This window comes from Xiphophorus couchianus, chromosome 5, assembly GCF_001444195.1.
Source record: "Xiphophorus couchianus chromosome 5, X_couchianus-1.0, whole genome shotgun sequence".
Classification (NCBI taxonomy): Eukaryota; Metazoa; Chordata; class Actinopteri; order Cyprinodontiformes; family Poeciliidae; genus Xiphophorus; species Xiphophorus couchianus.
In genome coordinates this window covers 14,744,834-14,761,784 of record NC_040232.1, presented here as the reverse complement: position 1 = coordinate 14,761,784, position 16,951 = coordinate 14,744,834, and the positions used below count along the sequence as shown (strand labels likewise).

Sequence of the window (16,951 nt, the reverse complement as noted above, 5' to 3'; positions counted from 1 at the left end):
TGGTTGAGAGGCAGTACATTCATGGTCACGCTATCTAATCTGGAAAGCTAACCTTCTCTGGACCAGCCAGGAAATATTGTGACATTTTGTTATCACAAGATCTCATTTCATCGCATCAGGTGCCTCAGGTTTCTGCTCTTCTTACAGGTGTTTTTCATCTGCGTAGTATCTCACCTGTTTACCCCCCAGTAATCACTCTCCCCAGTATCTTGTGACCTTAGTTTTTTTTTTCTCTGCCATTTTCAGTTCGGTTAATTTAATTCAATTGTTTATTTAATTCAATTTCCATTTAAATGTTATCTCAAGGCACTTTAGAAAAAAGTTAATTCAATCATCCAGATACATTCAAATTCAAACTCTGACAGAAATTTTTATTGGATTCTAATTATCAAACAATGCAGTCAAGTTCAGTTTATTAAATAAATTGATTTTAAAAATAGTTTTCAATCTAAGAAAACACTGAGTCAAAGGTTGTTCTGTTGCTGGTCATGTCTCTTGGTTTTGTTAATTAATGCAAGCAGAAAGTTTGATTAAATTATTATTATTATTTTTTGCACCCATTATTTTGGGTATCACTCCTCTATGGGGTAATTATTTTACCATAAGATTAAACAAAAACTACCTATAAGTGCTTTTTTTAAGCAATGACCAGTCTTCAACTCTGATGGAAATATATGTTCTGGTCCCCTATACTGTGATTCCTCACCAGCTGTCTCTCATGCTGCAGATTTAATCAGATTTGGCTGTGCTCTCGTGTGTTCAAAAAAGTTGAACACACGAGACCCTTCTGGTTTCCATCATTTAAAAAAGCTAAATTGTTGTTTTTTGGGTTTTTTTTGTATATTGTGCTGGACTGGACACAGGGGAGATTTTAGGGTTTTGAAACTGTTGAGTGAATCTGAAATGAAACTTGAAATGAACCACTAAAGCAACTTAGACTTCAGGGTGTTATACCAGTATGCTTGAGTACAATCAGACCCAGCTTCTGTGATCTCAAACAGCATTATCAGGCAGAGCAGAATGATACAGCAGCTTGCAAAAGTGTTCATGCCTCCAGAATTTCACATTTTGTTACACAACCATATTTAGATCTTGTGTAGACCAACACAGAGGTCATGGTTTCTAAGGGAACAGAAAATGGCACATGGTTCTTAAAATTGTAGCATGTAGCATTTGTATTTTGACACTGCACTAAATAAAATGTAGTGTTTCTAGTTGCTTTCAGAGTCCACCTGTGTGTGTTTCAATCTTCCTATAAATGCAGCTCCTCTGTGAAGGTGTCAAATGTTTGTTAAAGAACAAACAGCATCATGAAACCCAAGCAACACAGCAGATAGTAGTCATAAAACTACTCCCCAAACCTCTGACAGAGTGAAATCCTGTTTATCTGAGCAGGCATAATTCTCCTCAAAACACTAAAATATACAAAAGAGAAGAGGTAATACCTTAAGCTCTGCAAACCTGAGCCACTCTAACTGCGAGGCGTGAATGGTGACAGAAAAAAACCCACACAGCTCAATCTCTGATCAGTTTACTGTCCTGGAAAACCAACAGTTCCCACGCAAGACAAATTCCTCTGTAACCAACAGCACCTCCAGGAGTGGGAGGCTTCCTGGGAATAGCAGTGATAGGTATTTCGTTTACCTAAATACAAAGAAAGAACCACAGACAACGTTTATGAGTTTCAACCAAGCTTCTGCAGAAGGAGAAGACAAAGCAAACTCTGAACAGTATCACCATGTGTTCAGAAACTCTGTAGTAGAACTTGCCTTTTATTAACACTAAATAACAGAAAGGGGGAAGGTGGTGATAAGATTAGGAGCCCCCAGGAACTAACAAAACAAACAAAAGCAGTTTTACGACTAAAGAAACTTTCAGAAGACCATCTTCAAAGAGCATGTTTTAAGAGTTAAAGAAAGGTTAGCTCTGTCTCACACACTTTAACAAATTTCTCCTCTCTTGGATGTTAATACTAAATCTTTAAATGAAAAGCAAACTAGTAACTACTTATGTAAGAATGATAATAAAATATAATTATTCTAACAAGCAGTTTATTAAAGCTCAACTACAGAAGAAGTTTTATGTTTTGTGTTTAATTAATGTTTAATCTGTTGTGTTTAATTAATGTGATTTTTTTTATTCAAAAAAAAAAAAAGTAGTAAAAGAACATGTTTTAAAAGACTTGTCTGTGTTCACCCGATTTTATTCTGCTTTTATGTTTAACCTAGATATGGTTTATTTTTAGCCAAGAGATGATTTGTGCTTAATGGGTTTAAATCTGGAACAGGCTTCTGCTGAGTAAATCTGCAATGCTGTCAGTTAAAGACATTAACGTGTCTGGTTTTCTTTGATTCGCTACACTTTTATGTTTTCCTGTTGTGATCCAGAGGCTTGATAAGAGTTTGAAAGAAGCAGTCAGCTAGCGGGAGACACAATGCTTCAAGACACTTTTAATGGAAATTTCTGTGTTATGTCTATTCTGTGATCTGCTGCGCCCATAGCATCCATCCCTGCATAAATCTGTGGAGGACTGTGCATGTCAGTCTTCAAATAAAGATCTGCAGAGAGAGTTTGATGTTAACTCTTGTGGCTGAGACAGTGCTGTTAAAAAGTGTGTCCTTGCAGACTTTCTATCCCTTTTTCTGTTAAGTTTGCTTAAGATGTTTTAATCCATTTCTTGTTGTTAGGCTGGTAATACGCAATTGACTTCTTGCTTCTGTGGGCCTGACAAAGTTTAGGTCTGGGTCTGGCCAGTGTTGTTTAGTTTGTAAACAATACTTTTTTTTTTCTCAGATTGCTGCTGTTCTTTGTTTGATCATTTGAAGCATCTAAGTGTGAAAATGCTGCATAAATGTAATGTCAAGGTGAAGAGCAGGATCCAAATGCAAGGAGGCAGACAGGAAAAAAAATAAACATTTTTACTCCACAAAATGTAAAAACATTTACAAAAAGCTAAAGTTAAGGAGGGAATTCAAAATAATACATCACAAGAGGAACTAGGAAACATGTCAGAGGCAAAACAGGAGGAGCCAACCAAGTAAGAGATATTTAAGATAGAGAGGTGATGAGAAACTGGGTGCAGCTGTGAGGGAAGGCAAGTCACTGGGAGAAATGGCTGATTGAACACACTAGCTGTGTTTCCATTGACCGTAAAATTGTGCAGTTTGACATCATGAAAATAAATTTGCTTAATGGAAAAGCTAAAAAAAAACCTCTAATTTTTCAATAAAACATTTTGCAGCTTGGTGGAGGTGTGTTTTTTTTTGGCCATATTAAAATTGGTTTATTTTGCAAAACTGCAATGGAAACAAAATCAACAACCAGATTTTGGAAGTAGGTGGAGGATGTTGGTGCGGCATGTTTTTAAATGACTTATCACATGAACAAAGTTATTCACGTGTGATTTTAATTGTGTTTCTTATTACATTAGCTGAATATAAAGTTTTTTGAACGCATTTGTAACGGAAACGCAGCTGCTGGGAAGAAAATATTAAAATAAATACTGAAACAAAGCAAAACCCAAAACCAAAGTCCCTTCAGGTCATAACATGCTGCATTTGAAAACATTTTATCTGTGAAGTGTGCAGGTAATAAATATTTGGCAAACCTTTCAATGCCTTTTCAAAGTCCTTTAAAACCGATTAAGTTTTTTTCTCCTTTTATTCAATGATTTTCTGCTGGATGCCACTTTTAAGCTTAACTTATTTCTTTAAAACCATGTTTGTCAGCAGTGGCAAAAGACAAGCAAATAATCATAAAAACAGGAATGGAACTGCTTACCAGTGTCACACTTCACTGGTTTAGTTAATGGGCCAATAACAGAATACTGAAAGGAACCTGCCAGAGATAATAAGGTCGTTCAGAACACACTGTGAGAGGAGCTGAGAAACTTTTCCGAAAGCCACTAATAGTGAGATGAATTTCTTTTGTGGTGGGGTGCAAAATGCTAAAATGCAAAAACAGTTACATAATTGAGGAAGTACCTGAACTACAGGCGCTTTCAACTTAGCAAAGGTCCTCCAAGTAGGACATGAAAAACTACAAAAGAGGCTAGAAGGAGGCCTCCTGACTCCACAACTCACTCAACTAATAACTAGTTGTCAATTCAGAGAAGCAGTACCTCTACCTTCAAGCTCCCCTAGGGAACTTTTTACCCTATCTCTAAAGCTGAGTCCACCCACCCTAAAGATGAAGCTCATTTCAGCCGCCTTTTTCCAGGATCTTGTTCTTCCCGACTTGCAGCTTCCAGCACACGTTACTATGGCGACACTTCTGAAAGATAAACCCGCACTGAGAACCTGAAACTCAGAGTTGAGTCTTAACTTAGTACTTTAACACGGGTGTCTGAGTGTGTGACTTTGAGATGTCTATCCTGACATCTCATCCATGACCTCGGGATAGAGAATTGAGCATAGAGGGAACATTTAGCTTTGCAAAAGGAATTGGCTTGAGAAGGTTAAATGAGCTGGGCAGAGAGAGGACAGGCAAGCCACAGTGCAGAACAAATCTAGGCTTGGAGGCAGGATTGTATTTTACCTGGGAAAAATCAGGAGTTACTAAAAGTCTTAGAGCGCCAAATGAAAAAGCCCCCCTCACTTATCAACCTACGCCCACAGAACGCTCAGAAGACGGCTGGAAGGCAGAGCAGACAGATATACGGCAGCACTGATAAGGAAAGAGAAAGCAGGTAGATCACTGCCACTGCCACAGTAGGAAGCCTTGTCAATGTTAAATACTGAGACCAAAATAAGATGCAGAAGATAGCTGTACTTTGAAGCCAAATTAATTGTTTTGCATGGGTTTTCAATAATTAAGCTGTGTCACAAAGATGACTGTCTGTTAACCGGCTCACTACGATAACACATCTTCAACTCACAGCTTGAACTGGAGCTGTTCACGCTGGGATTTTTCTGATAGAATTATCTCTTAAAAGCGCAATTAATTCATAAATCTGTCTTTCATAAATAAAATCACGTTAAACAAAAGTACTGACAGGGTGTTTAAATCTGACAAATAGTAAAATCAAAGACAAGTGCTTGTCTTAGTTTTAGGTTTAAAATATGTTTTATTACTATTTGTATGAGATCTCATGTAGAAAATATTTTTGCTTGGCAAAGTCATAAATTACACTTCCTTCTAATAACTTAAGCACATTTTCTGAAAGACAGCGGACTAGGTGTTCCCAGGCATTCTGGGAATTGTAGTTGTTGTCCTTCTGCACCCTATACTATAGAAGCGATTCTAAAATATATATATATATATATATATATATAAAAAAGTCTGTTACCGTAAAACTGTGATCTGGGCAGAGTGATACCTACGAGTTCTCAGTATGACATCTGGATTTAATTTCTGCCCCACGGCAAAAATCAAATCAATATTTCTTTAAGTCCAGGACTTTTCTAGGCTTAGATTTCAGTAGATTTCCAGCTTCAGTTTGAAAAAAGGTCAATACAAATGCAGTAAGCAACATTTCAGACTTTAGTTGTTGATATAGCTCGCTGTACGTTGAACCAACACTGCGCTCACTGCAGTAAACCCAAAAGGAGAGGAGCATAAAACAACTTTTCTACAATCGTTGCGTAAGCCATGACAGTTTTCTCTTCTTTCTGACTGGCATTCAGCCTATAGGCGCTTTAACAAAGGTCAGAATTATCTAAGTGCATCGTGAATGTGCACAAGCACATTCACGATGCATAAACACAAAGTTATTCATTCAAAATTACGAGGCATGTCAGTTACTTCCTGCTGACCAAGCGTACTGCCATACTTTGCAGCTTTATTTTTTTTCCTTTCTCTGGACTTGTGTCAGGTAGAAATCCCAGTTTCCCCCCAGCTGCAGGAATATATTTAGCTCCCACCTTCAAAATGTTGTTCACTCACTTTCTTTTATCTGTTGTTGAGTTTGTGTTTTAAATTATTTCGACTTTAACACCAGCTCCCTCTCCCCTGTCTCTTCCTGTCACTTCTCAGTGTTCTTTGTGCTGCTTTTATTCATTTGTTTTGTTTCTTCTTCTCCATTTTAACATGCTGTCAGGACAGCTTCAGCTTCAAAATTCTCATGACTCCAACAGTTATGCTGCCAAGTTGTGACTTTGACATGTGGCTTATATGGCGAAAAGTCAAACTGCAGAGAGCAATGTGCTTTTTGACAGATATTTTTTGCTTTTGTTGCTCTTTTAAGTTGTCCTTCACATTTCGTTTGATTCTACTTAAAAATGAACAAACACAAGATTAGTTAAAGGTTTATATATTGTTTCCTTTGTGTGAGCTTGATGTTTACATTTTTAATTCTGTTCCTAAAATGTTGCTTTTAAGTACGTGCTGGCATGAATTTGACCTTTTCCTTTATTATGCTTTATCTGTTTTGGAACATTTGTTTAATACAATTTTAAATGTGAGTTATTTTTAATTTAAAAATAAATTGAGTGGAACCAACTCAAAAGGTTGATTCAATGTCATTGACTAGGAGACATGACATTTTAGAATAATTTTGGTTAAATCAGGTAAATCCCATTGTTTTAAGATTTTTTTTTTTAATATCTGTAATTAGTTTTAAGTGTTATTTCAGGTTAATATATTTGAAAAGAGCTGTTCACATCCAATTTTCTTCACTAAGTTTTTGCTAAAAGAAAACGTAGGGTGAGGTACAATCTGTCCAGGTTCATTACTTACTACATTACAGTACTAACCGTCTTCACTTAGATGAATGGATTGATAACTGATTTCAACACATTAATGTGCAACACCTTTCATTGAAATATGTAAAGTCTTTTGCTGTTAAAGTTGATACATGCGTCTTTCCATTAGTTCGGACTTGTCTAGACGGAGGGTTGGTCTGAGAAACCCACCATAGCTTTCAATTATTCAATCTCTCCATCTTTGTCTCCAGCCTCTGCTTTGAACGTCTATTTTTGGAGGTCCACTACTCAAATAAAAAAAAGCACGGCCTACAAAGCATGAAAGTAAAGGGAGGGAGGGAACGACAGTGTGGAGTTAACAGAGGCTATCTCTGAACACTAAACTTGGCTGTTTCGAATAACATTGTCTTTTTGACAGGTCAAGGAAGAAGCTGCTGTTCTTACAGTGACAGTCACGTTTTTTTTGAGTAAGAGGGATGTAAAAAAGCCTTAAAATAAATTAATTGTTTACCCCCAGATGCCCTTTCTGTCAATCACTTGTATTGTTTACTCCATCTATTCTCCATTGACTGATAGAGAAAGGCAACAGCCTCTGGGTATGGTGGAAACACTTCTGTGTTTAATTTATCTGCATATTTTAGATCATTATCCTGCTAAAATACTAAATTATGGTTGGTTTCTATCCTACTTAAAGAAGAATCAGTCTCACATCATCCCAGAATCTCCAATATAGAGATTATAATATGGTCAGATGTGCATTGTTTATTTGTAGAAAAGCTTAATATTAAACCCTTTTCATTCAGCTGGTTTGTGGTTTTGCCCAACCACAAACCACCCATCATGGATTATTGTGGCCTTTCCCATCAAACAAGACAGTATTGCGAATCTTGTTCGCTTTCAGATCATGCACCCGGTTGTTGTGGGACCAAAAGGACATTACTTTTAATTTGCAGCACAACAACAATTCACTAGTGTGGGATTTCCCCTGGATGAAACCCAGCAGCATGCAGCACAAAGCTCCATTTAAGTTGTCTGAGGGGTTTAGTCAGCTCTATATGTTTCCATTTGTAAACATACAGGAAACACTTTTCTGACATCACTCCCAGAACACTGCTTGACATGTAGGTAGCGTGGGACCGCTGCTATGGAGACTTGGTGACCTCTAAATGCCGCTCTTAGCTGTAGGTCTAGCTGTAGGTCTCATAAATGTATTTTTGGAGGTCGTTTTGACCTCCGAACCGTTCTTCTTACTGTGTGTGGTAGCAGCCTAGTGGTCAGTGGCTAACAAATGGACGTCTGTATTGTGTCATATTTAAACAGAAAGTTATGGACATTCCTCTAAGCTTTGATCACTGGAAGAAACTAAGATATGAATTACATAATTCTTAAGTTACATTTATTTTAAAGAACTTATTATAGATGCCAATAGTTATGCCATCCAGTGTTTTTTTAAGACAATTATTTCTTAATGTACAGTGTTTTGTTTAACAACTGAATGCATGTACTCTATTCATAAGCTGGATTTTTCAACAGTTTTATAATATGAGATTATTCCACTGCAGTAACAGATACATGTATTTAGAGGCTTCAGCTGGGTTGAGAATAAACTTGGCAGGATAATATTTCTATGTTTATGTGAACATGGTTTCTCCTTTACACTTAATATGCCCACATAACAAATAAACAGGAAGCTCCACCATCGAATATTCATTATGATACTTTTATATTTGTAGCAGCCATGTGTTTGTGTTTTAGGCTGAAGTGATTCAGTTCTATTAGATTTTATTATAATGTGTGCAGAACAGAGTTCTCCTCACTTGCTCATGAGAAAAACACTTCTCTTTAACCATTGTTCCCTGTTCTCCGTATCAGCCTGTGCAAGCTGGTGAAATATAATGATGGAGGTTTTAGAGTGCATTCATATTTTGTTGGTTAGTGTACCAGTAGTTTTGTAGTGAGCATCCCATTTTCTAGGAAAACCATGAGGACAAAAAAATCTGCTGGATAATCCTTGCTTATCTCTACGGACCAGCCTCCTCCTGTAATAAATTACTCTATAAATTTCCTGTGGTTATTTAGACAGACTTTGGTTGATGCCATGCAGCCTCTATTTTTATTTATGCAGCCATAACAATGAATGCCACTGTAAGAGAATGTTTTGTTACTCTAGGAATGGGAATGGGGTGTGTGGGGCATGTACAGTGATTTACTACAGTCCAGACTTCCCCATGATTTAACCTGAGCTTTGTCTTTTATGTACCAAATAGAAGTTTAGCTTCGTTGACTCTCTTATTTATTCTCTTGTTGCAAATAAGAAAAAAAATGCTTAGTTGTGCCAGATATTATGATTTAAAAGAGCGGACTGCTTCTGCTCTTCTCAGGTTTTCAGAAACTTTGTTCCAGATCCGCCGAGGAGCCAAGAAAGTTTTTTCATTTACTTCTGTAAACTTAGACGAACTGAGGGTTCTACGTGGTTCACACTTGACAAGCAACTCAGAGACCATTTAAATCACTCTTTGAAGTATTTAGACGAACTCTTTCATCTTCTTCTCTTTCCAGTGCGTAAATATACCAGTACGCCTCTCAGAAAAAGATATACTAATGTGTGCATGGTGATGCTGCCATCACCATGCACACATTAGTATCTCTAGTATTAATAATTCCTCCAACCACACTTTTAGTCTGTTTGGCCAAAAACCGTAATCTTTGTCTATTCTGACCACAAAGAAATTCTCCAGAATATATTTGAGTTGTACAGAGGCAGCTGCAAATTTTAGTCACGCTTCAATATGGCAATTTCTTTCTCAGCTGTGTATTTTTCTTGCTTGGTACTATCTCAGTCCAAGTTTATGTTGGACCTGTTTTACTGTGAATTGTGCCTAATGTGCATTTTTGTTGAGATACATCTAAACCTGCCTTACACGAGATTGACAAGCGTGAGGAAATGATGAGGATGACTTGGGCTCAAACTCAGAATCTCTTGAACGTCTGTGTACTGTCATAAACTTCATCATTATGCACAAATGATGTTCATGAGAAGCTAAGGACTTCTTATTTGTACCAGTTATGGTTTTACTGAGGTGTAAAAGGTGTATTTTAGGTGTAAAATGCACTTTTCCTTGTCTACCTCTGAGAAATATGCTGTCTTCACTGTGTTTTGGAAACTCTCGCGGGGTTGCTGCCGCTGAATGAGAGTGCAAAGGTTCTGGTTGGAAATGTTGATTCCTGGTGAAATACTGACAGTTTTCTTTTACTGAAGCAAATTAAACTTTGTCTCTGGCAACATCCAGAATGCATATTTTCAGCACTCAGCCTGAAAAGCTTGAATGTGTAATGACACTGGATGGTAGAGTGTAGGTTGTTTCTGTCCACTAGTAGAGTACAATTATGTTCATATGACATCACGCTTAAGACAGTTCTTCCAATATTTCTGAAAACGACTATGTTCTTCCAACATGTTATCTTTTGTCTGAGGGCTATAGCTTGGGTCAGGTTAAAGCTTGGATGCAGTTTAGTGCTCAAACAAAACACATATAAGAGCTTTGGATCTGGTATTACAGTTTGTGGACTGTGTGTAAAAACCAGTCCATGTCTGAAAATCAACAAAGTGTCTGGTTTCACTGCAACCTGTTGGAGGACATTTCACCAACTATTTGAATTTATGCACTTGAGCTGGCATGTTTAATTGAAACGATGTGAAGATTAGGAAACCAACACAATAAATTGAAAGTTGAAAACTTCCAGCCTTCTTGTTTCACCTAACATCTCCCTGAAAATCACTGTGTTGGTATGAGTCTTAAATATTATTCAATGGTTTAAATGTAAAGGATTTTTTTTTTTACTTATGATGAATCTGAAGTGGCTTAAAAAACAAGCAAAAAATGAAATAAAACACTTGTAGGACAATTAATATGTTTTAAACTAAATAAAATAAAAATAATTAACCAAAATCTTAAAGAAATCTTTCAAAGACCTTCAGAAAGTCAGAAGACCTGCTTATAAAGAGCCCTTCAAGAAGCTCCATTTAGCTGTAAAAACATTTTTCACAAAGTAAACTTGTCATTGTACAACATATGGCCTCAGTCTTTATTTGGCAATGTTTCTCTCCGTTAAGTCCTCTGTCCTCCTTCCTTTTCTGCCCCACCTTAATCCCAGCAGCCTCTACTCTCTCTGACTGTGACAGCCTCCAAGCCCATCTCATGCTTCAACTGTCAGGCTGGGATTCATCGCTTGTGGGGGCGGTGGAGTAGTTGTGGCTGAATGAGTGAGATATTTCAATACCTGAACATCCTGATGCTGAATTTATGCTGATGAAGTCTCCTCTTGCCCTCCAGCAAACCTTCTGCCGCCTCTTCCGCCGGAGCGTGCACTCCTGCCTCCTGTGCCTGATTATGATCTTCGCTGTGGCTCACAGTCTCTCTGATCCCCTCCTGCACTATCCCTGCCTTTGTTAAGAGGACTTTTGGGTCACAATTATCTCATGAAAAGCGATTTGCAAGCATTCTCACTCATTAGTCTCTGGTATTCAGCAGAGATGTTATATAAAAAGACATCAGAAATAGTGAAACTTTGTTTCAACATGAAAGGCTGCAGGAGGTTTAACTGTTTTTTTATTTTAATCTTTTTACAAACCTGCAACTGGTGCCAAACACACACACATTCGCTACAGCAGTCATAGTAAAAATTAGTTCAACTCAAATGTTAAAGTGACTGCAGGTTACTGGGACCACTTGGTCCCCCTTTTTTCACATCCCCTTTTTTCAGCTGATGATCTGGGATTAGAGTCTTAAACTTCCTTCTCTCCTAGAACATCTCAGTCCCCCGCACCCATCACTAAACCTGCCAGCATGTTGGTGGTTCTTGGTTACCAGAGCTGCATGCTCAGGTGTGGGCTGGCTCACTCCTTCTGGCTGCTTGGTGGGGTCTGAGCCCCTTCACTCAAATATCTTCTTTACGTATTTGTCGTGACAGCTTTGTACAAGACAGATAATCTGTGAAAAGAGGGTGACTCACAGTGCTGAGACCCTCCTCCTGGCTCTGATTGGCTGTTTATGCTGTCATGACATATTGACAGTTTTAACAAATATGTACGAGATATGTTTTTCATAAACGTTACTGCAGCTTTAAGACAGGCAACAGCTATTCTATTCTGAGAAGTTAGCAACATTGCACTTCAGCTAACGGTTCTCTAAGGTTTGTTTAATAAAACCAACACCTCCAGATGCATGGTTGTTAATGCTCTCCTTAGTTGATATGGCAAGGAGAATTAAAAAGAATACTGGTTGCCGAAATCTTTTTGAAGTATAAACTTTGGTCTGTGGAGTATAGGCTAAATTTATACTAATTTTTAACATGTAAAGGAGGCAGAAGAACAAAATTTAACATTTCTAATTAAGACATGCTTTTCTGGGAATAAATTAGTGGAAGACTGAATGAAAAATAGGCTCTTGTAAACAATGTATGCAGTTTTCAGATCTAAAATTCTACTTTTTTTTTATCTGAGTGTGGCTGAGAGTTTGCACTCTGCAAACCTGATATCCTAATGTCTCGGCTTGTTGTTTTTCTTTTTCTCAGCATCTTGCAGCCAGACATGGGGAAAAAGTCCAAGTACAAGACAACAGTGAAGAAAAAGACTCTCAATCCTGAATTTAATGAGGTAATGTTTCCCTCTTGATCTAAAATGCACACCTGTCGACTCGCCTGATTTCCCCTCTGAGCTGTGAACGATCTGCAGCTTGCAGCAAAAGCATCACTCTTAAAACTACTTCAGATTCTTTTCTTACCTCCGAAACTTGCTCTCAGCACCAATCTAACACGTTTTCAATGAAAATTTACCAAATGAAGCCACTTTCATTGCCATGTTTGCGAATAACTGATGTGAATTTTCTTTTATGTACGCCACCTGCACAGGAATTTTCATATGAAGTAACCTTGGACCAGCTGGCAAAGAAAACCCTGGAGATCTCCGTGTGGGACTATGACTTGGGAATGAGTAACGACTTCATAGGTAAGCTCCGAGACTGTTCAAAGAGGAAATCAGCAGCGGCAGCAAAGAATATGACTATGTTTAGATGAAAGCATAGCATCTGCAAAAGAAAACCCTTTAAAAACCAGGCCAAGAGTGGTTATAGAGAAGGATTAAAAATGGAGGAGATATGAGGAGTAATTATGAGGCTTGAGGGAGTGTCTGAATGGGAGAGAGGAATCCGAGTGGAATAGGAAATGAAGACGGGAAATCGAAAAGCTCAAAAAGCTTGATGCATGTCTCTGGATCCTTATTCACCATAAATTTAGCCCATCAGATGGTTGAAGCTTAATCAGACTGCTAAACAGCTTTCCCTATAATGGCAATGAGGCACCATGGGAGCTGCATGAGATGCTGGAGAATGTGGTGAAAATGGATTACGAGCATTTTTACCTCAAAGGGCTTCAAAGCATCACAGCATCTTACTTTAACTAATGTGTGTGAGACGGTTCGGCGAGAGGTGTTCAGGTGTGTGGGTTGTTGTTCAGATGAGGTCGGAGAGCTACAGCCCTGCGGGGCGGAAAGGCCGTCAATACAACATCCATCTATTCCCATAACCATCATCATTACAGGTTCAGCTACAGCAGCCTGCCAGTTCTGTTAATTAGGGCCAAGAGAAAAATAACAGTGAGACAAAGGAGGGAAGAGAGAGGAAAAAAAACAGGTTGTTAAAGAGAACTGCATTAATCCCAAAGCATCAGAGTACAGCGAGTCTGAGATGCTCTTTGATAGGGACGGGTCATCAGGAAATAATATGTAGGAGGCGAGATTCTATAGGTAAATGGAAGGGAAACAATGCATCAATGTTGACACTAATTTGAGGGTTATTAGCACACAGATGAACATGTGATCTACTTCATGAGTCATATTGTAAACAGAGAGCTTTGTGACAAAAATATCAAACCAACATGGATTGTTCTAGAACTATCTTATATTCATTGTGAAATTTATCATGTATGATAAATGCTAAAGAACAAACAAACCTGTTTATTATAACACCCTTAAATTAATACTTTGTTGAAATATGTTTCTATTTATATCCAGCATTTAGGTCTTTTTTTTTGGTTCACAACTTTCATCAGTTAATAAGAATCTGATTAACCTTAAGTAAAATTTATATGTCATAATCGGGTTTTATTGACATTTTGTCATTTTTGTACTTTAGCTTGCCGAGAGGCTGAAAAGGATCAAAAATGATCTCATTTTCAGGAAAAATGAACTAAAAAGTGAATGAAGATACACCATCCTGTCATCCGTATTTGGAAAAATTAAGAACAGAAACATTGTTGAAACTAAACCTTTCTCCACAATTTATAAAAAAGAAAGCTGCACTGCATTCCTGCTGCCAGACCTGGCTCTAAGGCTGTGTTCAGACTAGATCAGCACATATAAACCCCACAGTGGGTTTTAAAGCAGACTGCAGCACCCACTCCTTCCTATGAGAAAGCTCTCAGGCCCTAAAGCAGCCACAGGAATTTCTGAAAACTGGATACATGTGAGAATGACAGATGCCTTTTCCTCCAAAGAAAACATCAACCACACGTCCAGGCCAAGTTATTAAAAAGTATGTTTGGCACAGACAACACTGAGCACAGCTAAATAAACATTATGCACACCACATGACAGTCATGTTCATTTGTAGAGGTGGATGAAATTCTGAACAATTCTAAATACAAACAGACTTAACCCAAAACCTTCAGGTGTCTCTTAGAAAACTGTAGATGAAGAGAAATCTATTTGTTTCACGGTCACTATGACCTCAAGTATACATCCAAATCAGCACATTTAGCTTCACCTGAACAAAATAAAAGTTTTAGAAGGCTTGGAGCAAAGATCAGAACTGCTTAAATCTGACAGAAAATCTGCAGGATGACCTGAAGAAGATCAAATATTATCAGGTCAAGGTGTGGGATACTGACTGACTTCCACTGAAGAAAAGCTAAAGCTGAAATTTAACTAAAGATTGGTTCAGCAAAGTAGCTTTAGTTTAAAGACTTGTATACTTACACAATCAGGTTGTTGCAACTTTTTGATATATACCATATATAAAAGGGGAGAAAAAGTCTGAAAATGATTTATCATAGTTTTGTTTTTTGGGATTTCAAAACTTATTGTTTTAAAATGGCTGTGTGAACCATAGTTTAATTGGTCAGTTATTTAAAAACTTGATCTTGAATGCTTCTGAGGGTTAAACTTTCAAAAATAAAACTTTGTTTCAACACAATCGAGTAGCGTTGGCCAACTTTGAGCAATTTCTGTTGGGGTTTTTTTCACCATTCACTTTGTTCTACTCAGATGCTGCTGCTCAGCCGTGCTGCAGGGAAACCAGTTATATGAATGATTAATGAGTTCAAAGGAAGCGTTTCTATGTTTTCATCAATGCAAACTTGAATAGCATTTGCATAATCACAGAATATAGATTATAGCAAAGAAGACATTCTTTTTTTTTTTTTTTACCCCTCCAGGGGGTCTTTTGTCCCTTATATGAAAGTAGGCTGACAGGAAAGGGGGAAGCCTTGCGGCAAATATCGTTGGGTCCGGGAGTCGAACCCGTGACGATCGTGTCGAGGACTCAAGGCCTCCAAACATGGGTCACGCTATCCCCTAAGCCACCACGGCACACCCAGACATTCATATTTTACATGACTTTGCACAAGCATTGTCTATCACCGTGGTTTCCTGTAAGATCTATGGATTTAACACCTAAATTACATGCGGGATGAAACCTAAAGTTAAAAAATGTGCAGCAAAACATAATTTTGTGTAAAATATGTCAGGACATCAAGATTTAATGAGCTTTTAAAGGCTGTGCTTTATCCTTAGCTGTATCTGCATCAGCTCGCCTTCCTTGGATGCTCATCTTTCCTGTCCTGCAAGCAGCATCTGAATGGCTACCCATTTATTTGGCTGTAGCACCTTGCCGGCTGAAAAAACACCTAATCGATCCTCTGGAGTTGGAATTATGTGGGCGCAGCAAGTGTTGTTATTCCACCGGAAACTGGCTCTGGACGATGAGCTATAATGCTTAAAGGCGGCTCTTCTCCCGCCAGCAGCAGCATCCCAGGCAGAAATAAGATAAGTCGCAGATCAGCAATCCTGCCTTGTTTGCTTGGGGTTGTCATTTTCCAAGGCGTTGTTAGAAGTCGATGTAACCAAAAAGTTTGTTTACTTCTATGCCCCATTAACTGTGCAGTCACAGGCATGGGAAGAGCTTTGTAATAACCTCTGTGTAACAACTGCCTCCATCTCCCTGTCTCATACTCATCAGGAACGTGTTTTATCTCTGTTTCTCTTTCATCTAATTCTCCAACAACCCTTCAGTTTTTCTCTGTCTTTTGCTTTTCATCCCGAATCTTGGCTTATGTCTATTTCTGCTTCAATAAGTGAGTCTCACTGTCAGTTCATTACCATGAATGCTGACAAGCAGTACACATATACTGTGTAAATTATGAATGGAGCCTCAATAACTTCACCCGTTGGATTTGAAGTGCCGTTTTGTCGCCTTCAGCTCGGCTTTCAGCTGATGCCGTGTTTCCGGAGCCAAATGTGCGACCATATCTGAGCAAGAAGGCAGACAGACAGTCTTTAAAAGCTCATTAAGCAAAAGTGGCTGTCTTTAAAACTTTCCTTCTATTGAGGTTAAAATGAGCAACAACGATAGCATTACACTAATCAGAATCTAGATAATGACAGCATAATGACTCATGAAAAAAAGAGGAGCAGACTTAGTATTTCATTAGAGAAGTTGCTGTTTTTGGATGATCTGTTGGAGCCAGAGAAAGAAACCTTAAACTCATTAATCATGTAACACAACAAGGTCCATATTGGTTTCAGATTTGACAGCAAAGGATTCATCGATCATTTCAAAAGTCTGCGATTCTAAACAACTGTTAGATTTTCACAAGGAAAGACAATGTGTTCGCTTGTTGCCTTACTTTTTTCCCCAATACCACCTGGGAGGTGATTGTTAAACTGAAGTTCAGCAGCCTCCACAGTTATGCATAAAATGTTCATGTTAGACTCTATATTCATTCTCGTTTAACATCTAACTTGGTTTTAATTGTTTATTTGAAGCCTGAATGCTTTAATTAGGGCTGATAGGAATTTAAAAGAGTGAAATGAGTTAAGCTTCAGTTGAAATATTGCTGTAATAATATCAATTTGCACACAAAACTTGTGTTTTTTCCTTGAGATTTGAGAGAATGGGGTAAATATGACATTTGTCAGTGCTGGTACATAGAAATGACACACATTATTTTCACATTCTTTACACATCAACACTGCA

At 38.0% G+C, this 16,951-nt stretch overlaps 1 protein-coding gene across 5 annotated transcripts in view; it reads left to right on the top strand.

The window, feature by feature from the left end:
• Nucleotides 1–16,951, top strand: part of doc2g (double C2-like domains, gamma) — a 49,005-nt gene that overhangs the window by 27,942 nt on the left and 4,112 nt on the right. For 4 of the 5 annotated variants that reach the window (XM_028018265.1, XM_028018266.1, XM_028018264.1 and 1 more), the window contains exons 9-11: nt 12,216–12,297; nt 12,552–12,648; nt 15,490–16,385. In XM_028018265.1, coding sequence (XP_027874066.1) covers nt 12,216–12,297; nt 12,552–12,648; nt 15,490–15,695 — 385 coding nt within the window. In that variant the 3' untranslated portion in view covers nt 15,696–16,385. Of the gene's footprint in view, nt 1–12,215; nt 12,298–12,551; nt 12,649–15,489; nt 16,386–16,951 lie in introns of those variants that run through there. The other variant, XM_028018268.1, reaches the window with a different exon arrangement.